At 37.0% G+C, this 25,674-nt stretch overlaps 1 protein-coding gene across 1 annotated transcript; it reads right to left on the bottom strand.

Annotated features, from left to right (window-relative positions):
- Positions 1–499: 499 nt before the first annotated feature.
- On the bottom strand, positions 500–25,384 carry LOC311443358 (uncharacterized protein). The gene is made up of 26 exons (XM_084533436.1): positions 25,227–25,384; positions 24,462–24,666; positions 23,922–24,060; positions 23,526–23,659; positions 22,853–23,006; positions 22,490–22,591; positions 21,550–21,648; positions 20,949–21,089; positions 20,080–20,160; positions 18,356–18,503; positions 17,529–17,678; positions 14,866–14,938; positions 14,518–14,704; positions 9,848–9,929; positions 8,914–9,118; positions 7,939–8,083; positions 7,272–7,405; positions 6,806–6,959; positions 5,804–5,905; positions 4,736–4,840; positions 3,885–4,025; positions 3,713–3,799; positions 2,530–2,677; positions 2,193–2,324; positions 1,742–1,814; positions 500–1,273 (listed from the first exon to the last, which is right to left on the bottom strand). Exons 1-26 carry the CDS (start codon positions 25,318–25,320, stop codon positions 1,096–1,098), a joined length of 3,393 nt encoding a protein of 1,130 aa, XP_084389562.1. The 5' UTR covers positions 25,321–25,384; the 3' UTR covers positions 500–1,095.
- Between the last annotated feature and the right edge of the window lie 290 nt (positions 25,385–25,674).

Genomic DNA, 25,674 nt, shown 5'->3' with positions numbered 1-25,674 from the left:
TACATATGACATGTACATTTGTACCATGAACTCAGCGGTTGGTGTCTGTGTGCAGACCATCCATGCTCTGCAGCTTTGCTTCCTAAGCAAAATACCAAATTCAGACTTGGGCAGCCTGAAACCAAAGGCCACCTTGCTGCACAGAGTAGCTTGGGCTGCCATCTCACTCCCTGGACAGCTGAGAAATGACAAATTTACAAAAATTAGAGAAATCTCTGTCGTGTTCCCAGCCCGTTCCTCTATTGCATGCAGCACTTTGTGCACAAGACAGCCAGCCATGCAGCTAGGCAGGCCTCAGGCAGTGCAGACTGGAGAGGGAGGTATCCCAAGGCCAAACCCATCAGTCCCACCCTGTCCTGACTGCACCTGGGAAGAAAGAGCCCTCACAGTTCCCAGTTTGCACTTTCAGAAAAATTCTTTGTTTAGACTTCCTAGTGGCTTTCACAATACCATTTTTGAATTAGCCTATAGAAGTTAGGTGAAAGAAATGGAAGTTCCAAAAAATTAAAAGTATCATTTATTAATAACAATTTACAAAACAGGAAAACAGGTAGAGACTTTGTCTTCCTTTGTGAGATGCCAAGCCCATACAATCCACAGCTGTTTTCTGATGGATGCTCTGCTCCTTACAAGCTGCTTCCGCATAAAGAAAGTGGAAAGAGGCTGTATGAATGACAACTAAAGACTCTTCTGAAAGAAGAGTGGACATACAACATATTTTGATACTTAAGACATATTCTGTATATATAATTTATTACGGATTTCAATATATTTGACAATTTGCCCCTCTCATTCTCCCTTCTCACAGGAGTATTATTCAGTTTTGATATTGACTGGATAGATAGCATTGGCTCAGTCTGCAAGATTGCAGTGTTTTTTTTTTCCCTGCTTGTTTCATTAAATAGTGATTTATTAAATAGTGATTTTTAGTCCCACAACCATTCTACATTTCCCTTGAATCTCTCCTTTCACTGTGATCATGACAACAAATTACATACTAGTGAGTTAGAAAGTGATTATTAAACTCTGCATTCTGACAAACTAATATTTGACTTTAATTCATGTTTTAAAAAGAAGCTGTATCCTCTGCAACTCTTATAAATCTGTGTGTTTTCTTCTTCTGTCACTCATTATTTGTTCTGTAAGCTGCATCCAAAACTCCATTTTACGTTCTTTCAATTTCTTCGCTGCCTTTTGTGTTAGGTCTATTTCCAGGTATCTTTCATCCAGATCATATTGAGGCCAATGTACCAAGCCTTCTCCATTGGGATTTCTGAAAACAATATAATGAGAAGTTAACTGTACAGTTGCCAATCAATTGTGCTCTGACTTCTCAGGCTGAGATCATTTCAGAAAACTAACAGGATCTCAGATTATGTAATTCTAGTACTGGAATAGTTGGATGTTTTTATCAAAATGCTCATCATTGGAATAGTCAACATTAATAATTCTCATTACTTTGGGACCTAAACCTCCACTGCTCTTGGATTTTTATTTAATTTTATTTTGTTTGGTTTGCAGGCTCATTTAAAAGGTTGTGTGTGTGTGTTTTTTTTTGGTTTTTTTTTTTTTGTTTGTTTGTTTGTTTGTTTTTTCTTGCAGTCATTAAGAATAGAAATTATTTGCTTCAATACTTATCTTAAATTCTACCAAATGTATAGGAACTACCATACAGGTATTGCCATTACGTTTCAGGCAGCACAGACAAAACTTGAGCTGTGATTAGCATTGTGATTCTCACCCATTTCTAGCAAAGTTAGTCCAATATTTCATAACAGTTCTGCTAAGTTTTGCTTCTTCTTCTGTAGCATTCCCTGCAAGTGAGAGATGAAATAGCAACATTAAAAAAATAATCAAAAAATATCAGTTAAATCTATTCCGATAGACTGTAATCAGTTCTGTAGCAGGGGGTGAGGAGGTTGGAGTAGATGATCTTTAAGGGTCTCTTCCAACTCAAACCATTCTATGATTTTACTTGTTACTCTGGGCTGTGGGAGTTTTACATGAACAGAGCTCTAGGACAGAACAGCAGATGAATGATTTCATGAGAAGTAACTACTACTGAGGACAGAAAATGATTGTTTTGGTTCTGATATTTCTAAAAGATATTCTATTCTGAAAGCCCTCAGGTAAGTACGATTAATAACAATGATGTTTTAAAAAGAATTATTTAGCAAGCATGGATACATCACCAGCTAAGAATGGCTTTCCAAAGACAAAGGCAATCTCATCTGCATGATCTGCTTTTACAAACTCCGGTACAACACCTGCAGCTGAGCTTGGTCGATGCTGGAATTCATAAAAGAAGACTGGGTTGCCAGCATCTAGTAGAAAATAAAATTAAAGAGAAGAGTGCTAGTGTTGAAAATGCCTGTCATCAAAGATGATAAATTTTTATCACAAGCTATTTTGATAAAATGAACACACTATCAGTTCTATTGATAATGAAGTGTGATACACACTGTCCACATACACATCCAAGGATGTAATTCTACATTTCTTCTAATTGATGCTGAATTAGAGACTCACCTCTGTGGTGTCTAGCCACTTCAATAGCTGAAAAAACAAACAAAGGATCTGCTATTGAATCAAGAAGGCCATCTCGCACCTGAGCACGGTTCTCTGCAACCTCTATGTATTCATTGTATACTAGATCAACAACGTCAGAAGGAGCACCCTGAAATGAATAATAAAGATACTTTTTATAATGACAATGAATATTAAAAGGAGTAACAGCATTAACTGAGCATGCTACCTGCATGTCTATGGCTAAACCCCAAACATTACCTTCTTTCAGAGAAAATCCCCAACTGTGCCAGAGTGCATCTCCAAGTTCAGAATTGGGAGTTACACCATTACCAGGTATAGATGTTCTTAAGGGAAAGAGGCTTGCAAGATCACAAAGGATGCCCTCAAACATCTTTAAATAAATATTAGTCACTGATGATGATAGATAATGGTAGTCTGTTCTCCCTTCTGTGGAAATAACTCTCTTAAGAGAAAAGAAATCCAGCAGGATTTCATAAAATTCATTTATTGCTGCAGATGGCCATCATTTACTCCCTTTCAGAACAAGCCTGTGCTCTGCCTTTCCAAGTTCATGATACATATCTGTGGCTCTGAATGACCCATTGCACGTACTGGCTATGTTTATCAAGTCCTTAATTCTTACATAATAATCTGCAATTTTCTACGTTTAGTAGCTTCAGGAGAGCTCAATAAGCAGAAAAGTGAGAACTTTGCAAATTACAGGGAAGGAAAACCTCAGGTGCCTAAATGTAGGTCTCAGTGCCATTTTAAACATCTCAGGGTATCCTTTCTAGTCTCCATCTGCCACTTCAGAAAAGCCGATATGTTCTACAGGTCTTGAGTCATACCTGCCAGTACCATACGTAGCTTAGATAACCCAGGGTATCCTGAATGTCACAAGAGACCTATGCTTAGCTAACTGCATTAATCCTGTATTTCCAGAGAACTCCTTTTAAAAAAGATGGGGCATTTAGGGCGGAAATTTAGAATATTTTCTGTGTTTATCAATCAGTAGCAGCAACAGGAATACACCATCTGTGCTGTCTGTTTGGGAATTATTGTCCCAAGTTAGGAAGCTGTCAAAAAGAAGAGTTTACTTTTAAATATATCCCTCCAGCAGTATGAATATAGAACCAGCCCAGTGAAGAAGGAGCACTTAGTTATTCTGGAAATGGTCTCTTACCTTAAATGATAATGCTAATGTGCTCTGTAACACTTGACGTGCAACATCTTTCTCCAGACCTTCTGTAAATTCAGGAAATTTCATCATCTGCATGACAAAGAAACTATGTATTTATTAGGAAATCTTTTATTAACAAAATTATATATGAATAAAACCATTATGTATCTCTTACTCTAGGAAGTACCCATCCAAATTCACAGTTATTTACTCCTATTATATATGGGACTGCATTGATCACTTTTTCAGATAGCAATTGCCTGGGACTCTTAGGGAAAAATACGCCATCCAGAGATGCACTGATGAACATGGGAGGCTGGAAAAAAACAAACAAACAAACAAACAAACAAAAAGAAAGCTTCAATAGTACATTACTATTTTTTTTTCTTCTAGAAAACATCTTCGCATTTTTACTATAGATGCAAAGCAAAAGAAATTAAGTGCCAAGTGAAAATATAAGAAGTAATAGTATTCAAGCTCTCTCTTAATTTCTCTCATCAAATTTTCTGCACCAGACAGAAAATTTGTGAAGATTAGCATTATATTTTGAATATCCATGAAGTGTAGGTGATATCCAATTTACACTTCTTAGGTAGTTCAATCCCAGTATGAATGTGTGGAGCAGTAAGGGAAGAACTAACTTCTGTGTTGAAACTGCAAATGAACATGGAAGCCAGTATAGTGACAAGAAATTTTGAGTTGGACATAATATATGATATCAATTAACGTTCAAATTCTCCAGGAAAACTTTTACGTTTCAATATGCTCTTTTCCTTCCCTTGGTAGAGCATGACAGCAAACACATGCAGCTCAAAGCCCATGTAGAATTAAAGGGAAGTAACCTGTTCACATTTTTCAGATGAGGTATTGCATAGCTGCAATGTTGTCGTATCCTGAAAAGGTCAAGAAAGAGTCAGATGTTACATTAAACTGAAGTTCTCCTAATATTACAATACATATGCAGCATACTCTGTTATGAAAAAATTTGAAATGTCATTTGAATGCAAGTAGTATAATTTCACCTACCATTTTTAGAGTTATCTGTTCTATCTCTGCCTCAGTTTTTTCTCTTAAGCACTCAACCAATGCAGCTGAACTGGATTTTTCACAGCCAGCTGCAGCAGCAATACTCTGCAATTAATAAAAAGAACAATCATGCTTTAATTCACTAATTATCCATATGCTTCCTGCAGAAGGTTCTTCTGTGTCACTGAATCTAAGAGTCCAGTGTGTGGCAACCTACATTTCTCAGAAAGGACGAGCAAAGCCAGATATGTTTCAGCTGCAGATGCAGAGAATAGTAAGCTCTCATAACCCTTCATGTTGTGGGCTGAGTAGAAAGACAAACATACTCTTCAAAACATTTTCATACAGTGGATACAATTACCAAGGTAATTGTTTTGGTAAATATCATGCTGGGCTGAGAAGGCAGAATAGCATAAAGGAGCTCAAGTGATCCATATTCAGAATACTGACATGTAGATGATAACAAGGAGCATGCTACACCGTTCTCAATGATGTATAGTTTTTTTGGGTAACATTAGTTCTCAGCTGTCATTAGAGAGACAGAGTTCATCACAATATTGCCTCTAATACAACCCAGACTAGCAAAAAGAGGTTTCTGGATATTTTTTTTCTTGCAGGTGAAAAAATTGGGTTGAAATGAGCTGTTCTTTTTAATTATAACCAAATTGAATAAAGTCTTGTTTCTTTGAGCACAACAGGCATCAAATAGGAGGGAAGGACAACAGTAGTCAGAATCTGGTGCCATTTTCCAGCCAAAAATTACAGCTCAACTTTTTCTAAAGACATAACAAGTTACAGTGTTTCTTTACGTTTCACACTTGCTCCCTGCCTTCTCGCTCTGCTTCCTCAGTCTTCTGCTTTCACTCAGACATCTGTGTATATTTGCATATTTTGAAAGAAAAGACTCATTAAGTATGTATTATCTGCACACAGAAACACTATCTCTGGTGATTGTGATTGCAGTTTCACAAGAAAAAGGTCTAGTGCTGCTTTTTAGAATAAACCACTTAAGGTATGCAAAAACATCAGAAAATAAAAACATAAAAAACAAAAACACGGGATACCCACCTGTGCTTGCTCCTCAGGCTGGTCAGTGAACAAAATCCTGACCGCAGTACCACTCTCTGAAATGGCCTTATGGAACAAGCCCTTTGCCAGAGGAGATAAGACCTGAAAAAAAGCAAGAACAAGCATTACAAGCATTTCAGGAATTACATTCTGACCACTGACTTAGAATTTCATTATCAGGAAATGCCTTTTAAAATTCTTCAAAAACAAATGTCTTAAGATTGTTATGCTGTAGACTCTGACCATAATTCAGCTATGCAAAAGTCTTTGGCAGTAATATCAGGGATAAGGAGTTCAAGCCTGCCAACTTCCATAGGACCTTGCTTCCAAGACTTCATGGAACTATACTGTAAGCCAGATATGGAACACATAACTATGTCAAGGATAGTCTGGCTGTGCTACAGAAATGGAATAAACAACTATTAGACAGAACGTAGGAGGTTAGCAAACAGAAATTATTGCTTAAGTGCATTCGTTGCTGAATCCCAGGCTCTCTGTGTGATCTGCAGCAAATTGTGCGAGACTGGAAGAGAATAATCTCTTAATCAATTAATCAATCAGTGTTGATGTAAAAATTTGGCATCATCACTGTATCATAAAATGCCAGTCTAGTTCACATATAATGACTACTCACCTGGGTTACTTTGCACAAGTGGCTGTTGCAGCATACAGGAAATGGGCAACAGGGCTTCCTCTCAGAGAACTTTTCTCAAAAGGATAAATTTTGCAAAAGCCAAAAACCCCAGAACTCAAATTAGGAGATGATGAATAACATCTTGGGTCTAAACTACAAGATCTGTGTATGAAAAGTACCTTTTCAACAATCAGAAGCTGCATTGTTATCACATTGTATTATAGACAAGGTGATGTGTGGTTTACTATAAAGCCCTACTTTTTTCTCTCACTGATTTTTCATTAAGGCACTAAGAATGAATGTGGACAGGTGTTTTTGTTGTATTTTTTTTTCCTTAATTAACTAAAATTCATGACTTGTGAACTTACAAGAGCAGAAACACTGACTCCTCCTGCAGATTCTCCAACAATGGTGACAGATCCTGGATCTCCTCTAAAATGTATGATATTTTCCTGAATCCACTGGAGAGCTGCTACTTGATCCAAATACCCCCAGTTACCACGAGCATGCTTATCACCAGTGCTAGTAAGAAATAATATGTTTAAATGCTCTATGTAAGAAAAAAGGTAGAAGTAAATACAATCTGAAGTATAAGAAATCAGCTGCAAAAGAGCCTCTCTGCATAACTTAAAAAGAAATGGCTGAGATCAGAGTATCAGGCAAAACCAGATTTTGAAGCAGATTTGGGACTTGTAAGTTGTTCCCAACTTGCATGTGTAATTAAGATACATATAATTTATTTGCATAAGCCAATATTCTATATGTCTTGTCACAAAGGATTTGTGCATATAATTTTGGAAATCACTTAGCAAAAACTAGGATAGAATGTCTTACCTAAAATATCCAGCAATACCTAATCTGTACTGAATTGTTACAACTACCACATTGTCAAACGCTGCTAGTGCTGAACCATCATACGATGAAGCTGCTCCAAAAACTAATCCACCTCCATGGATCCATACAAAGACCTGGAAAGGAAAAAGCAGAAACAATTCAGCACAGGTAAGAGCTCCAATGATATAAACTAAATACAGTATTTTGTGCTTTCACTCCCAAGTCTTTCAGGTTAAATTTCACAGACAGTAGAAGTCTTTTGAAATGGAGGGTAGCAGCCTTACAACATACATTGATTTCATTAAATACTTAAATTAAACCAGTGTCCTGTGACTTTTCACAGGTTTTGTTTGTTTGTTTGTTTTTGAGGAAATCAAACATTACTTATGTAAAGTGTTAGTAAGATTTTACTTGTAAAATGGGATTTATTTATTTTTTTTTGTATCTGCTAAAGCTCAATTAAATATTTAGTGGTGCAAAGTGTGTAATTGGATCATCATTAGAGAACTGCACCTGTAAGTCTCCATATAGTACAGGTTGTAGATCTGCTGTAAAATTGTTATAATCCTTAGGAAGCTTTTAGAAGTTTCAAGTTCAGGCTCAATTTGGTCCATCAAGTCACAGAAGCAGTAAAGTTTGCTAGAGGTTTTACAATGATTTTGCTTACAGGCAGCTTCTCCTGTTCTTCTGTAGAAACGGGTGTGTATACATTCAGATATAAGCAATCTTCAGATATTTGGAGACGAACTTTTTCTTTTCTGTTAGTAATAGCATCTGAAAAATACTGTCCTAATACTTTGTCCTGTAGACACCTGAATAAAAGAAAAAAAAAAAAGCAACAGAAATAACTAAAACCTCAGTGGTACAAAGCATAGCTTTTATGTACTCCAAGTACAAATCAGAAATCTGTAGTACATTTCTAGATTGCTGGAAACAGAAAACATAAAACGTATTTTCACCATTAATATATTTTCTTCCATTGACTTGGCATTAGTAAGCTCTGTAAAAAGAAGTCACGGTCTGCAGCAGTACACAGTGACAGGCAGATATAATTTTGCATGTTTCGAAATATTACAGAAATATACCTGCAAATGAATATGGCTATAAATTGCTTAAATGAAAATGTAAAGTAATTATTTTACATCTGCAATAGTTTTTTATATTGCAATTATAGATATCAGGCTTGAGTCACTCCAAGAAGGGCGCTAGTACAAGTGGAATAAGATATTTATAATATAGTCTAGAACTGGTCTGTTTCTTAGATGTCCTATTAAGCATGTGATTTGTTGGGCATTCTTTTCTTCCAATATTTTATTCCAGCATTTCCTCAGCTTCTTTCTGTTTCTGCTCCAAAGTTACACAGTTTATAAACATTATGGCCAAATGCTCCCAAAATAGAACATTATTGATCAAGTGATGATCTGTATTAGTTCATTGCTGATGCCATTTAGACAGCACTTTTTAACAAAAAGAGCTATAAAGATATCTTTAGAAATGCATTCATTGTAACAGTTGCAGGTGGTAGTGAGATGACACCAATAAATTTATCTTTGTGGACTTTGACCATCTTGTGTATCAGTGTCCTTGAACTGCGTATAATATAAAATCATGAAGAAGATAAATGTTTTTCTCATTGTCTTACATCGGTGGATAGGAAGCAGCATCTCTGACACCTTTCCATGGCTCAGGTGGCTGGGGTTCAGAAAACCTTAATGGTCCAACAGGAGGCTTAGCAAAAGGAAGTCCCAGAAAGACATTTACACTCCTCTCAGCTGCATTTACTTTGACTTGGTACCCTCGGACACTCCCATAGTTGGTCACCACTTCTGGTTGTTCTGCTTTTTGTCCTGGGGGATGTGTACACAAAATTCAGATAATTGAGTGGTCTGGTTAGTAATTGAAAAAATTCTACAAAATTTAGCTACCTAAATATATACCTTTTTTTTTTTTTTTTTCCTAAACAACTTATTTTCAAACATAAGGTTTCAACAAACTCTATCAGTATAGATGACAACATTTCAGGTATATCATATATATTTACTCACAATGCACACACATTAGTAATTGTGTGTAGATCGTAATCCATTTGATCCAAGTTGTTAAAAGTCCAATAGACTGCTCTCATTAAGAAAAGGCATTTCCTTTTTAAGAAATGGATCTGTGAATGCGCAATATATATTTGGGACTCTCATTAGTAGATACAGACAAAAGAAAAAAACTCCTAATATACCTGAAAATAGTCTGGCATATACAAATGGTGTAAACATTTAGGTAAGATTTATGTTAATCACTGTGAAAATTCTCAGTATCTAATTAAAAACATGGCATATTTTGGTCTTCTCTGACTCAGCAGACAAAATTTTGCAAGAGGAATTTAGTTTTACTAGTTGCAAAAACAACAACAACAAAGACAAATGCCTGATAATAGATAACAAAGAAGAAATTAAGAACTATTTGCTATTCAGACCTAATTTCTCTGCAGCAAGGTTGGGCACCCAGGTCTTCAAAGAAGGCTGGGATTCCCATAGGTAGTCTCCTTCCAGAAGGGAACCATGAAGAACATTTCTGAGGCTTACCAGTAGCTACAAGTGCTGTAATCCCAGCAGTGAGAATTAAGGACAGCAGCGTGTTCTTTTCAGTTGCCATTTTGCATGCAAGTCACACATTTACCTCCTCGGTGTATTGCCTTTAATACTCTGTGAAGTATAACTGTTACGCAAGACAAACACTGATTAGTTAAAGCATTTCTCAAGCTGTGAAACCAAACCAACAGTGGCCAGCCTGAGCAACTGCCCTGACTGTAAGCCACTCCCTTCAAGGGGAGTGTGCAGCAGCTTGTCTGTATATGGGAACTGCGAGACCTATATGCAGAATGTGTCCAGAAGTTTCATACTAGCTTCTCGCCGCTTCTTATAAATCTTATTCACGGAGTATCAGGCCTCAACTATTTGCCTTAAACTACATTGTAAATAGTCCTCATAACATCAGGAGATTCTTCCTGCTACAATAACACTACTATCTTTGAAAAATTAGGACTTAATCTCCCACTACACACTGAAGAAACCAGGAAAACTACCCAATTATTTTATTACATTTACTTCATTTTAGTATGTAATTGCTTCATTTCAATATATGTAACACATAGCATATCCACAAAGACCAAAATCCAAAAAATAATCCTGAAAAAAGTGCCTTTGCTGAAGTAAAAATCGGAAGATTTTTCATCTCACAAAGGGATATTTTTTGACAAAAGCAATACTAGAAAAATCTCAGCTTTTCCTGCAGGGTGGATACTCCACCTACCACTCAGTCCTGTGCGTTCAGGAATGTTTGTCTTTTATCTCAAAATAAAAGAGTTTTGCAATACTAAAGAGAGGCTTTCTTAACTATTGTAGCACGGGACCAATATTAAAGGATTTGGATAGTAACCCCACATTTAATCCCTATGAAGAAATCAGGAGAGTTTAGAGACTTCCGTGTGAACTTATGTCTGTCACGCAGGTATGATATGAAAAAAAGGCAAGAGATAGATGAATAGAAATAAAAGAAATTGTCAGTAAAAGAGATTATCTACTATGTAACTAGGTGGTTGTGTTTGTTCTATGTTTCCTTGCTTTGCTTTTTTCTTTTATTTATTTATTTATTTTTTTGGCTAGAGTCAGTAGCTCTTGTTCCAGAAAGCCTGTTTTGTAATTCTATGGCATTGTAATTCTCAGTTGTCTGAGAGAGCATTTCTAAACATTATCTTAGTGCCCACACCTTTGTTTCAGCTATGTGTGTCCTAAGACCCACAGTCATTACATTAGTTGAGCACATATGTTAAACTTGTAGTGGTCCTGTGTGCTCAGGCTGTGTTCATGCACTCTGAAGAGATGCTTTACTCTAGACTCTAAGTTTGTCTGTACAGGTGTGATTTACAGCTTGTATAGGTAAATCCAGGCAACTTTAAACTGGACTGCTCAGGGTACAAACTATTGGCAGCTTGTTTCAGATGTGTATATTCACTGCATACTGATTATCTTAAGCATTTACTCCGTTATCAGACGACTTTTGCCCTCTGTACTACAGCAGCTCTGTGATGCAGCCGCGACACTGTTAATGCCAATGCTAGATGGCTTATCAGCTGTTTTGGAATGTATGGTTAGTGCAAGTATACCCTGGCAAATGGGATAACACATTTGAGCTTCTAAGTAAATAATGTGGACTGTAACTTCATTGTAGAATGTTTATGGATTTATACATGTCTTTTGAGAGTCTTTTTTTTCCCTGTATTGTTTCTCAAGAGTAAATTTCATGCCACGAAAACTGGGCTGGCATTAGTCTGTACTGTTATGAATGTAAAGTCCGTGCTGTATTGATCCATGTATGCACTGTTAAAGGCAATGAATGGAAACAGGCACCTGGACTGCAAGCAATGGACTTCAGCATAAACTACCTCCTACCTTATTTGTGTGACAAAGGTTTCCTGGAAGCAAAGGGCAGGAGTACTCCATAGAAGTAAACTCTGCTCTCCTGTTTGCCTGGTTGAATACTGTTGCAAATTCCCTCAGAATGTCCTTGGACTGCTTTGGTTCCTAGCATGGGTAAACTGTTTCTGCGCAAGGTGAAACTACAAGAATCCCTGCTTGTAACACTTGGCTTCCATCCTGAAGAGCATGCATGCCTCAATTACTTGCAACCCACAAACTACAGGAGGAGTCCATTGCTACAAAGCCAAACAGTGCAATCTGCTCAATGCTCTTTCCTTTTGCTAAAACAAACCTTACGAATTTCCATAAATAATTTATTTTCTACCACCTGCTCTTTCTGGTTTTCTAAAAATCTGCCCTTTACAATTTGCTTTTCCTTTATTTTCACCCTTCATTTACTATTCTATTTTCCAAGCTTTACTCTTCAATCTTTCATTGTTCTACTCACTTTTTCTTGCTCAAGAAGCAAAATGTCTCAGCTCATAGCCCATCCACGGTCCCAGAGATGTACAATTTGAAAGCCAAAAGTATCAGCCATCCAGAAATTACTACCAGTGCAAAAGGTTATCTGTGAACTGTGATGACCTGATTTACATGACAAAATAAACAAATGGGATTTTAGATCTTTACTACCTTGACTACAGACCTTTGTATGGATCTACAAACAGGACATACCTCTGCAAATGCGGAAATACTTATTCTAGTGATATAGACAAAATTTGGGGAATCTGGAGACAGTGCTATGTACCTGGCAAGTGGAATTTTTTAAGTCTGCTTTGCATTTAATTTTAAGAAATAACATTTTGCAGCTTACCCTCAATCAGTGAGCAATGCACAAGTCAGGGACCAAGCCAGAAAAATCCTGCTCTGTGATGACATTTGCCTCTTTATAGATTAATGCATTGCTACCTGTCTTGATTGCAATAACAAAAAAAAAAATAGAGACAAATACCACATTTATAGGCCCATAAAATAAAATAAAATAAAAAAAAAAAAAAAAAAAAAAAAAGCTCACAAATACATTTTGCTTCAAGTATGCAGGGTAGAAATGTTTAAACACGCATTTAAAACAGGGTCAGTTTATTTTTATTTTTTTAAAACTTATCCCTGGAGCATGTAAAACTTAGAGTGACAGTCTATGAAGCTAGAGCTTTTACAGCTGTAACACTTTCTCTTCAGCACATGGTAATCTCTCACCAGAACATTTCTGGGATGGGACAGATTTTCAGAGCACTCACGCCTAAGCAGATAGGAATAAAATCTCTTCACATTTTCCAGTGCAAGTCATTTTAGTGTTGTGCCTGTATGTAAAAAGCCAGTTACACTGCACGTCTGCATGCAGCGTACAACACAAGCATATATTCTGTACATAGACATACAATGCTGCCTGGTTTTCTCCTTTTAAAGGGAAAGGTACAGCCCCTCAGGGGAGCTATGTATACAATGAAAATCTTTGAAGACTACTTTGAGATTATATTCTCTTCACAAAACACTTTAGCTAAAACAAAGGACAATGGACAGATGCTTACCAGGAATTCTCACTTACCAAAACAGCAGTTATGCTAACAGTCTAACCTGATCTCCTGAGTTCTGACTGGCAACAGAACATGGGCAGAACGACATAGGAAACCCCACCCTATTTATCCCAATAAAGTCATTCAGAAAGAAGGGATGTCCAGGCAGTTACTGTAAGACATGACTAGACTAGCTGGGAATGATCTTAAATTATTCCAGAAATACAGGTTAAAGAAATCATGGGGTGGGGTGGGCAAATGTGTGGACATCCCTGTAGGATCTACTGTGCTGCATAATGCTGCTGGGAGGTAGCAGTATGGTCAGGAATATGGCTGGGATAGCTGGAGCAGCCTAGGGGTCAGACATAGGAAGCAACATGACATGGCAAAGAAGATCTTTGCAACACTGAAATGATGTGTTAAGACTTGTTCTTGGCAGTCCAAGAGCATATCAGCTAGTAAGAGCACTGGAATAATTCTGGTAAATGAATCTCTCTCCAGTGCTAGTAATGAAGGCCTGTGACCTGGGCAGAGAACCTGGAACTGACTGGAGGCACAGAGAACAGCCTGGTGCACAATGTAAAGAACCAAGGAGAAGACAGAAAGCTTACACTTTATGTTACCACAGCTGATCCTTCTAAAGTAGTTATTGCTAAATTTAGAAGGAAAACAATGGAGGTAGTAGAGATTATTTTTCTCTTTTCTGACATTTGAGAGGAGTCTTAATTCCAGCACTGCACTACTGTAACAGACTATGTATCACAACAGTCAGAAATAAACTATTTAAGTTGTAAAACCGATTTATAGAGGAGTACTTATTTAGTTTCATTTTTTCTTTACAGAGGATGTTTCTGTATGCGAATCAGACCAAAACTTTTGTAACACCACTGATACACTTGACGTAACAAAGACAGTTTTACTTGCAAATCAGGTCTTTATTCATTTAACTTTATTAAAACAAGTTGCTGCTACATTCCCTCTTCAATCATGGCAAAGCTATAGGAAAACCTGAGCAGCAGGGAATTCTGGTAACTACATTTAATAAATGAGACTTCTAGTGTGGACATGAACCCAAGAAAAATTAAAGGATTACAAAGTGGAAATAGGGCCATTGGAATTATTACAGTGACTAATCATAAATATGACAACTGTGAAGAAAACGTGAAAGGAATGGACACATTATCTTATCCTCAAAAATATTTTAAGTAACTTCTTTTGCTATCCTAATAGGATGCCTATTATATATGTTTAAACTATAAATTATAACTCTGAATTAACCTTTCTGTTTTCCATTCTTTTGGTATTTGTCTGTTCAAACATAATCTTTTTCCAAAAGTCTACCTTCTTTTCCTTCAACTTTCTGGCTTTCTTTTGTTCTAGGTTTATTTGCAAGTATTCTTCGTTTAGGTTATAAGATGGCCATTCAACCAAACCTTCCCCGTTAGGATCTCTGTAAACAAGAAACAAAGAGTGAATACCCTCTCCAGTCCACTGGGGAATTCAATCACAGCAATTAAGAATGAAACAACAACACAATTGATTCACTACAGAGTCAGTACAAAGTAGCTAAATTACTTTTGTAATATTATCCGTCATGAATCTCATTCTCACCCATTTCGAGCAAAGTTAGCCCAGTACTTCATTAGCGTTTTGCTAAGGTTTTTTTCTTCCTCTGTAGCTTCACCTGAGAAACAAAATGTAAAACAATTATTATAGGAGGCAAAAATCAAAACCATGTTGCTACACAAGCAGCATTTCAGTCTGTGAATATGTTGGTCTTGTCAAAACTTCCTGGTTACAACAAAAGCACCACACCTGAAATGTATTAGTAATCCAGCAATCATCAGGAGATTTCAGCACTTTTTATGAATAAGATCAGCATTATTACCCTTATTCTACAAACAGAGGAATTTAGATACAAGGAAATAGAGCAATTTGTCTGTACCCTTCCAGGAAACCAGAAGCATAACTGGAAAAAAAAAAATCCATTGTTTCCGAGTCCCATTACAACTCATGAAATGGGCCACATGGTTTAGTTTCATAGATCTCAACCTAGCATAGTGGGACTGAAATTTCATCTGTTATTTAGAGTGTGACTAGGCAAGGTTTCTTCATTCTGATCCAAAAGGATGTCATTCCACGTCTTGGTATTTTAAGAATATTAATCTAAAAGTACTTACTCGTATGTCCTCTCCTATCAATTCTGTGAAAGTAAGGTTAGTTACTGGGTTAATGTTAAATACAACTCAACACATCATGAAAAATATTTGACATTTTAATGCTTTCAGTAAAGTCGGGCAAATAGAAAAGGAAGTGTATAGTTTTCTCTAGTATAGGAATTCATAAGTAACAAACACACACAAAATACAAGCAAAGTAAAAAGCCCTAGTAACAGATTAATGAATGTTTTTACAACATAGCTGGGTTGCTCCAAAGTTCAGTGGAGTAAAAGGAAATACTTTCATTTATGTGGACTTTGAAAAAGACTATGAACTACCACGAAAATGGCAAAAAATAAAAGCAGAAAAATAAATGGTGAATTCCGCTTAAAATATTGTTGTGTTTCTTTTTCCAAATAAGAAAACCTATATAACGAGAATGAAAAGACTCCCTTCTGAGTATTATTGTTTTAGACATATGCAATTAAAGGAATGTGCTAGATTTGTAACATTCCTGAAGACATGGCATTTTTTATTTAACTGTTTAGTGATTAGCACATTCAGAGGAGGAAAGCTCTGCAGGAGGATCTGGATAGGCTGGACCGATGGGCTGAGGTCAACTGCATGAAGTTTAACAAGGCCAAGTGCCGGGTCCTGCACCTGGGGCGCAATAACCCCAAGCAGAGCTACAGACTGGGAGAGGAATGGTTGGAAAGCTGCCAGGCAGAGAAGGACCTGGGAGTGATGGTGGACAGTCGGCTGAATATGAGCCAGCAGTGTGCTCAGGTGGCCAAGAAGGCCAACGGCATCCTGGCTTGTATTAGGAACAGCGTGACCAGCAGGGCTAGGGAGGTGATCGTCCCCCTGTACTCAGCTCTGGTGAGGCCGCACCTCGAGTACTGTGTTCAGTTTTGGGCCCCTCGCTACAAGAAGGACATCGAGGTGCTTGAGCGGGTGCAGAGAAGGGCGACGAAGCTGGTGAGGGGCCTGGAGAACAAGTCCTACGAGGAGCGGCTGAGGGAGCTGGGCTTGTTCAGCCTGGAGAAGAGGAGGCTCAGGGGCGACCTTATCGCTCTTTTTAGGTACCTCAAGGGAGGCTGTAGCGAGGTGGGGGTTGGCCTGTTCTCCCACGTGCCTGGTGACAGGACGAGGGGGAATGGGTTTAAGTTGAGCCAGGGGAGTTTTAGGTTAGATGTTAGGAAGAACTTCTTCACTGAAAGGGTTGTGAGGCACTGGAACAGGCTGCCCAGGGAAGTGGTGGAGTCACCATCCCTGGAAGTCTTCAAAAGACGTTTAGATGTAGAGCTTAGGGATATGGTTTAGTGGAGGGCTGTTAGCGTTAGGTTGGAGGTTGGACTCGATGACCTTGAGGTCTCTTCCAACCTAGGAAATTCAGTGATTCTGTGATTCTGTGATTTGGTCTATGGCAACATGGGATTCTTCCTGAAGGAACCAGATTCCACATTTCTAAAATCCTACAAGAATGCCCAAACTGTTAAAGCAAATGTAATTTTGGGAATACACCTTTAATCCTTCCTCAACGGACCAGTTCCATGTTGGACAAAATGATTAAATGTTAATGAGTCGTGGTAGAAAATAGTCTTTAACCTAACCATTATATTTTCATGTGGCAGTGAAACACTGGAGTTCCAGTCTTGCTCTAATCAACACAAGCTGGAACACTGCAAATAGATCATACTCCAGTCTCTGGGCCCTGACAAGCAGTCGGATTTCATGGGAAATTTCCCGAGTACCTTGCTAATTCCCTGTCAGCTTAACTGATCTCTCCCTTGAGTTGTTTTTCAACCAAAACTATTTGGCAAATTCACAAACAGTGCCAGTATAATGACAGAAAATTTGCTGGAAAACATCATTATTTGCTAAATTGTTTACAGCATACATAACTTCTTGTGGTCCAGAAACAGCCTATATGTGATAAAGAATGGTGAAGACGGTAAACAAACGTTAAACAAAATAAAACAGGAAAAAGGGTTATACTTTGGTCTCACTAATTATATGCACACTTTAGTCTGATTGAAATGGAAGTAGCAATGCCAAATAATGTCAGTATTATGTGAGTAATTTATAAGTGAACAATGATGTTCCATTCCTTACCGCGTAGGCCTATATCACCTGCCAGATACGGTCCTCCAAAGACAAAGCCAACTTCATCTCCATGATCAGCTTTCACATACTCTGGTTTACTATCCTGGTATGCAGTGGGCCGATGCTGATATTCAAAGAAGTAGGCAGGAGCTCCAGTCTCTAGAATATGTAACACTTAGAGAATTAGAGGAGAGGTGCATAAATTACATCTTCCATCATCTACTTAAAATATTCTTTTCAATACGCCCAAAGCTTTATAGGTGAGCTGGCACATTTCTAAATGTAACATTACACTCAAAAATGTATTTTTACTTTTAATTCAAAATGAAGAATGCACAGTATTAAGAAAATGAAAAATCACCCCAGGAATACCTACAGAAAACAAAGTAAAATCCAATTATTTTCCAGTTCTTGATATTTTGGAATGGCTTGCCTACACTTAAATACCCTAAAATCTCGACTACAGAGCTGCTGATTTCCCATGTAGCAGTGGGCCAAAAGACAGTCCTGGTTCCTTTATTTATTTATTTATTTTAATTATTTTTTGTCTGTGTACTTCACTTAGGAACCATGTACTTGTGTTATCATGCTCTGCTCTCAACATACTGTGAATATGAACACAAGTCCAAAACACTAGTACAAAGGTAAAGGTGTCACTTGCTTGCCATGGTCCTGCACACCTAAATCACTCTTCACCCTCAAGATTCCCTGTGGGAATTTCAAGAAGGGCTGCCTACACGACAGGATTTTCTTCTATATTGTTTCATCTAGCATGCAGAAAGAGGTTTGAATGTACTATTTTGAGACTGCTTGCTAGCTAGAATTCACTAGCTCACCCTTGTGATAATTCAATGCTTTAATGGATGGCATGACAACTCCTACATCCCCCAGCAAGTCGAGAAATTGGTCTCGTAGCTCAGCAGGATCATCTGTGTTTCCCAGATACTCATCCATTATCATAGGCAATAACTCTGCTGGCAAATCCTAAGAGAAAAAGGTGAAACAAGAAACAAACAGAAAAAAAATATCAATCTAAAAATCACAGAATCACAGAATTTTCTAGGTTGGAAGAGACCTCAAGGTCATCGAGTCCAACCTCCAACCTAACGCTAACAGCCCTCCACTAAACCATATCCCTAAGCTCTACATCTAAGCGTCTTTTGAAGACTTCCAGGGATGGTGACTCCACCACTTCCCTGGGCAGCCTGTTCCAATGCCTCACAACCCTTTCTGTAAAGGGTTTTCTGTAAAGGGTGTACTCTAAAAATGTCATCTTTTAAACTTCAGAGATTTTGCAAAGGCACAAAAATGGCAGGTAGCACCCACATTGATGGGGAAGTATGATGGCAAATAAAACCTTTTAGACTTCTTGTGAAACAAAACAAAACAACACAACAAACCTCAGATGAAGTTTACAACAGATTTATATGGGTTAAAACTCTAGGAATGAAGTTCCAGAAGCTTGGAAATTCCTCCATCTTGATAATGCTTTTCACATCCCTTTTCTTCAGAAGGTAAGAATGAGGAATAATAAAAGCAAATTGAGTCCTTGAAAGCTGTGTTGACTATTCTGATCCAACCTTTAACCTAGCTCTGCCAAGTCCACTCAAACCATGTCACTAAGCACCACATCTAGAATTTTGAAGACCTCTAGGGATGGTGACTCAACTAGTTTCCTGGGCAGCCTGTTCCAATACTTCACAACCCTTTCAGTGAAGAAGTTTTTTCAAATATCCAAACTAAAACTTCCCTGGCATAATTTACGGCCATTTCCTTATGTCTTATCGCTTAGTGCTTGGGAGAAGAGAATGATCCCCACCTCACCATAGCCTCCTTTACCTTTACTCCACAGGTAATTGTGGAATGCGATAAGGTCTCCCCTGAGCTTCCTTTTCTCTAAGCTAATCAAACCCAGCTCCCTCAGCTGCTCCTCATAATATTTGTTCTTTAGACCCTTAACCAGCTTTGTTGCCTTTCTCTGGACATGCTCCAGCACCTTGACCTGTGACCTTCTTGTAGAGAGGGGCCCAAAACTGAAAAAATGATCCTATGATTCTATTAGACTACAGTTCAAGACCAGCAGGATCTCTAAACATAGCTTAAGTTGTTAGTGTTACAATTTACTGCTTGAATGATACATTTCAAAGCAAGGAGTGCAAAGTATTTTTGAAAACTATTTTAAAAGCTACATTTAATTTATTGAAAAATCCTGACCGGAAACTCATCTGCCAGGCAATTAGACACCAACTACTGTAGGATTAGGGGTACTATTACCATAACCCTACAAACAAATACATAACGTAAAAACGTTGTTTCTGAGGTCTAGAAGAAAAAACATATTTACCAAAAACTAAGGCTGACTCAGTCCTATTTCTGATTAGCTCCATACACTGCAGTCCTGTCAACTTTGCTGGGACTCTCTTCAAAGCATAATGGTACCTCAAGCTCTAGTAACACATGGTTCAACCAGGAAATTAAAGAATACTAAATTTCACTGATTTGGTATATGCATTAAAAAGAGGTTTTACATCTTAATTTGGATTAGTACAACAATTCTTACCATCATTGGTAGTAGAAACTCTAATGTTGAAGTGATTGATTTTTTATCTTTCACTTCCTTCAAACCTGGTATTAGTGATGTCTGCACAGAAAAAAAATAATGTTATGGCAGCCATTCAACTTCTCCAAAGTTTTCAATATTGAAACAACTTTACTTCGCTTTATTCTTACTGCTGGTATTGATTTTTGAAGCATCATATTATAAAGAAAATTCACAAATCTACCCCCTGCAGTTTGCTGCACTGTATAGCAACTGCTCTCTTGGAGTCACCCATGGAATTTGTGTGCAAAAGAATTTATGCACTGAGAGTGGGTTGGACACCCATGTTAACCCCATCCTCTGTTCCCCTCTGAGATTTTCAGCCAATCGATCTTTCTACATGATAACAAGGAACACGGGGCAATGAAATAACCAGCAGTCAGCAGAGTTCAGGACTTATGGGGTAAGCTGCTTACAGTGATCACTGTAGCATTTTAAATGTCCTGTGTATCAATATTTTATATTGTGTATTTATTGCAGGGAAAATAATTCTTTCTATTTTTTTATGAGGAATAAACTTTTGACTGCTGCATTATTTTTCCTTCCTCTGCCTGGATGATTTTAGGAAGAGAAAGTACTGTATAATATTGAAGATCCAAGGATGTTCATATAGTTCAGCTTGCAGGATGGAGCCTGTCTCACTGTTTTGTGACCAGCTGGTTCTGGGTCACTACAGAATCATAACTCAAGCAAAATTGAACTTGTATATATTTTCAACAATTCATACATAAAAAATGTCCTACCAGCAAACACCTCACCTACTCTTCTCAGAGTTGCCTGCATCTGTTAATACAAACATTCCAAAAAATGAAGAATAGACACTAAATTACAGATCTAATGTTCCAGCCAAATTCGTTGTTGGTGACTCCTATCATCAGTGGGACCATATTAAACTCCTTTCCAGTCAATATCTCTTCAGGTGACTTATGAAGGAATACTCCATCCAAAACTAAGGGTAAAAGCTGGATTTCCTGGATGAGCAGAAAAAACATATCAAATTACTTGTCAGTAGTATTTTCCTTTTTCCTTCAAAACACATAATAAAACATCCACGCTTAATGTTCCAAATGCAGAAAAAAAAATTTCAGAAATCTAGGTATATACAGACACTGTAACATACATTTAGAGTTTTGCACAAGCATGTGAAATGCTAGCCTGGTTTTGGCTTGTTAAGCAATTTAACCATTTCCTGATCCTGTTCTGTTTCCAACTAGCATTGAAATGTGTGCTCAAGTCTTGCTCACAACTTTACAGGTGCTTCATTAAAAATTCTGAAAAAATACTCTGTGAAATTATTTGAATACATAGAGTGTACTTTAACAAAAATTCAGAAAAATAAACCTTGGAACAGGCCAATTATTAACTCCATTCAGAAGATGAACTACAAGTGTGCCATTAAAAAAATCTGTAACTAAGTAAAGTTTCACCTACCGTACTGTTAGCGATAATATCCATTGCTTCTTGGTTCCTCAAGCAGTTTATGACTGAAAGTGAACTACTAGTCTCACACTTAAATATACTTGCAATTTTCTGAAAGTTATTAACAAAGACAAGAACTGTTAACTATGAGGTAGTCTATGAGGAATTTATATGCAGAAAATTATTATACACAGTAGTATTAGCAGCTTTAATAAAGCCTAGTTTAGGTGAGATTGATAGATCTTGAAGTACTTTATTTTACTAGAAATACTACAGTTAGATCATAAAGTCAAATCATTCCTGTGTACTTCTCTTTCCTGCTATGTTTCCATTCATTGTTCTATAACAAACCTTGCTGTTGAGATAATACTAAGTTGTGACATAAATCAAAGAAAATTCAGAGAATCAGCTTATGATTTTGACATTATTGGTGACTACTGCTTCAGGAAGAGAAATACATTTACTGAGGAATTTAATTTCAAGGCTTTTTTTATTGTTGTTTTGATGGTCTCTATTTGAAGTAAAAGCACTCCATAAAAGACCATAGCTGAATAAAAATTGAGTACCTCTTCTGTATTCTAACTAAATTTCCCATAATAAATTCCACAGTCACTGTATAAGTGACAGTATGCATGAAAATGGGTATATGCTTAGATGGGCATGTGTATAATTGAAAATACTTAAATCTACCTACAGACGTTATAATCACATAACTGTACAATCTATTTCTAACACCAAATGACCGTGGTAAGATTGAAAATAAATGGACTATTTGAGTTAAAAACTAACTTAGTGCTAAATTATGTATCTATAGATATGCCTTGAAAATAAATTTAAATCAACTTTTTTGCACAATATGCAATCAGATTTTCCCCTTTTTCTTTTAAGGAAAGAATTGGATATAAGAAATACTTTATGATACAAAGACTTGAAAATGCAAAAATGAGCCTACCTTAAGATCTGCTGAAAGAAGTAAATTTTTATTAGGGGGGATTAGAATTCCACTCTCTGATATTGCTTTATGAAAGAGACCCTTAGACAAAGGAGACATAACCTGCCAAAAAGGGAAGAACAGAAAGTATTTATACTACATAATGGTCCTTATCCCATGACATTTTGCCCAAGTAGATTGCTGCATTCAGTGGGGAAATAAACACTTTTATATGCTTACAGGAAAAGTGTCCAGACTTAGAGCAATGTGCCACTAAAGTTTTTTTCAAAAACTGGATTAACATTAAATGTTACACTAGTTGAGTTTACTACTGAAGATTTTTTTTAAGACTTTACTTTTTAGTATAATCTATTGCATGCTTACATGTGCATAAACAGAGCAAGATCCTGCAGATACACCAAAGAGTGTGACAGATCCTGGATCTCCACCAAAGTGTTCAATATTTTCTTGGATCCAACGAAGAGCTGCTACTTGATCCAAAAGTGCCCAGTTCCCACGAGCATGTTCATCACCAGTACTAAAAGAAAAGCAGTATAAGCTAACTTCTCAGGAAAAGTAATAGTTCTTCTAATACCAGACAATATTAACCCTAACAATTTATAGTTTGTGCAAAGTGCCCTATTTGGACAAGGAGAGATCTGTATTTACTGATCTAAAGCCCTTCATAGTCAGATCTAAGACCCACTTACTGATCTCTATTGTTCATCCATGCACAGATGGATACCTGGCTTTGACATTATATGAATTTTTGTTTTATGCACCACTGGATAGAGTTAATGGCAAAATTTAAAACCCTACAGAGAACCAAATAAGCCCAACTATGATTTGGTAGTAGGCTGTAATCAAATGGCAATGCAAATAGAATTGAAGAACTACGTTCTTAATGACCTCATAACCTTTCAGTTAACTATATACACTTAAACCACTATACCAGTGGGAAGCTGGTGTACGAGTTCAGTCAATTTAGAAAATAAAATTATCCATGCTTTACACAAGATAGAAAGTGTTTAGTAAAAAGTGAATCAGGTCATCTTACCAGAAGAATCCAAGCAGTCCAAGTCTGTACTGAATTATTACTACCACTACATTCTCATAGGCTGACAGGGCAGAACCATCATACCTAGAAGCACCTCCAAATACAAAATTGCCTCCATGGATCCATACCATTACCTTCGAGAGAAAAGGGTAAGACATACTTTTATAAATTGCTTGGCAGATTTCATTTGAAAGGGGGAGACAACATCAGAGAATTAGGCACTTCTAACCTCTGAAAGTCAATGGGAACTGAATTTTAAGTTGGTGTACTGTGAATTTTGTATAATATTGTTCTTACTAATGGAGAATAATATTTTCAAAAGCAATTAAGCGATTTAGGAGCCATGATTAGATGCAAACTTTGTACAATGCAAGTTTGCACAATGGGTTTACGTACAGGTAATTTGTCCTTCTTGTCTGAACCAGCAGGGCTGTAAACATTTAGATACAAACAGTCCTCTGAAGTTCGGAATGGAATGTGTTTTTCTTTATAATTTTTTTCAGCTTTTTTCAACAGGGACAGATCTTGAGGACATCTTTACAAAAGAAAGAAAGTGCGACTATTAGTAATAAAACTGCAATACCAATGATGTAACAATGATAAACAAAACACATTTTCTTTATCAGACTGAATTTCCACATGGTGCTTCAACTTTGTGTTATTTATATACAGTTAGAGGTGTCAACTGTAAAAGCACAGCTCTGTACTTTTACTTTAAAATATTCATTAATTCAGAATAGTATAAGAAAACTGGATTTCCAAATAAAGGAATTTACCAGGTATTCTTTATACTTCCTATTCCCACAGGTCTTACAAAATATTTCACTACCAGTCAATCCAAGCGCCTTACTTAAAATCAGATATTTGTACACTAATAAACACAACGCTGACAAACATGAGCAAGTCCTACATATAAATGAACTGAATGGCTCTCACAGTGGTGGGTAGGAAGTTGCATCTCTCAGATCATTCCAGGGTTCAGGTGGTTCAGGTGGGGAAAACCTCAAGGATCCAACTGGTGCTTTTGCAAAAGGAATACCGAGGAAAACATTTACAAGTCGATCTGTCCCCTTCACGTTTGCTTGTTTTCCTCTGAGCCGTCCATGCGCAATAGTCACTTCTGGTTCAGCACCCTTCTGTCCTAGATTACACATAAGAAAAATAATTAAGTTGCATCTTCATAACTATCAGATTTTTCAGTGAATCATTTTTTTACCAGCTCGTTTATTTAGAAGATTTCAGCTTGTACAATTTTTTTCAAGTTTTGTACAATGACAGACACCCCTTGCCAAACATTTCCATAACTGGCTCCGCCTATGACAACTGGAGCTAGGTAGGACAGTTTATTCACTGTGCAACATTATAAATCTTAAAAACAATTTCAGAGAAAACAGTAACTGTCTAAATCATTAACGTCTTCTATTTACCATCCAACAAAAGATTTTCAAAATAGTTTAGGTAATTCAGAAATGTTCTGATTTCTACTTTTTAAGAAACAAGGTCTTTTGTTATTTTCATAAAACCATCTCAGAATTGGTTTCCTCCTGCAAAAACAGTCACTTTTGCATTGAGATTATTAGGATACTTTTGCAGATTGCTAACACAAGTATGAGAAATGTACTTTCTTTGAAAACTACAACCCTTTAACTTGCTAATGCAGTTGCTTCCCCATCAGCAGTTACAAAAGATTTTATATCTCACCTTCTATTCCACAAGTGATAAATGTTATACTACAAACCAAGGTACAAAGCAAAGAGATCTGGCTTTGAGGAGACATTTTTTCCCCTACTTGCATTCCAGATATTGTTTCCTGTTTTTAAATGGAAGATATTAGTACAAAGGTCCCTAAGGACTGCCCTCTTGGTAGGGAGTGCAGCTAAATTCCCTTCCAAACATACACTGCATTAAGCACTTTCAGAGCTGTAATTGATATGAAATGTAAATACAATCCCTTAGTGTAACTTACTTAATTGTTATCCAATCCTGATCATGAATGATCCGAAAATTACAGTGCAAGAGAATTCAGAGCTATGTGCCATTTCTTATATAGTTCTTAAGTCTCTGTGTTGTGCTAGTTGTGGAGATGTGTGACAATTTCTCACAAATTTCACTCGGAACTGTGCAAACATGCATTGTAGGACATACCTTG

Source organism: Aythya ferina, assembly GCF_964211825.1.
Source record: "Aythya ferina genome assembly, chromosome: 12".
In the NCBI taxonomy this organism is placed as follows: Eukaryota; Metazoa; Chordata; class Aves; order Anseriformes; family Anatidae; genus Aythya; species Aythya ferina.
Note: the sequence above shows the minus strand (reverse complement) of the source record. Positions and strands in the feature narration are given on the sequence as shown.

Bases quoted from the DNA above. Each gene is read 5' to 3' on its own strand.
- LOC311443358 (XM_084533436.1), bottom strand. From the start codon at position 25,320: ATGCAAGTAGGGGAAAAAATGTCTCCTCAAAGCCAGATCTCTTTGCTT. The intron at 14,705-14,865 runs GTGAGAATGAGA...TCTTGTTTACAG, and splicing joins GCTAACTTTGCTCGAAATGG to AGATCCTAACGGGGAAGGTT. The intron at 8,084-8,913 runs GTAAGACAATGA...TCTTTTATTCAG, and splicing joins GCTGCTTCCTATCCACCGAT to GTGTCTACAGGACAAAGTAT.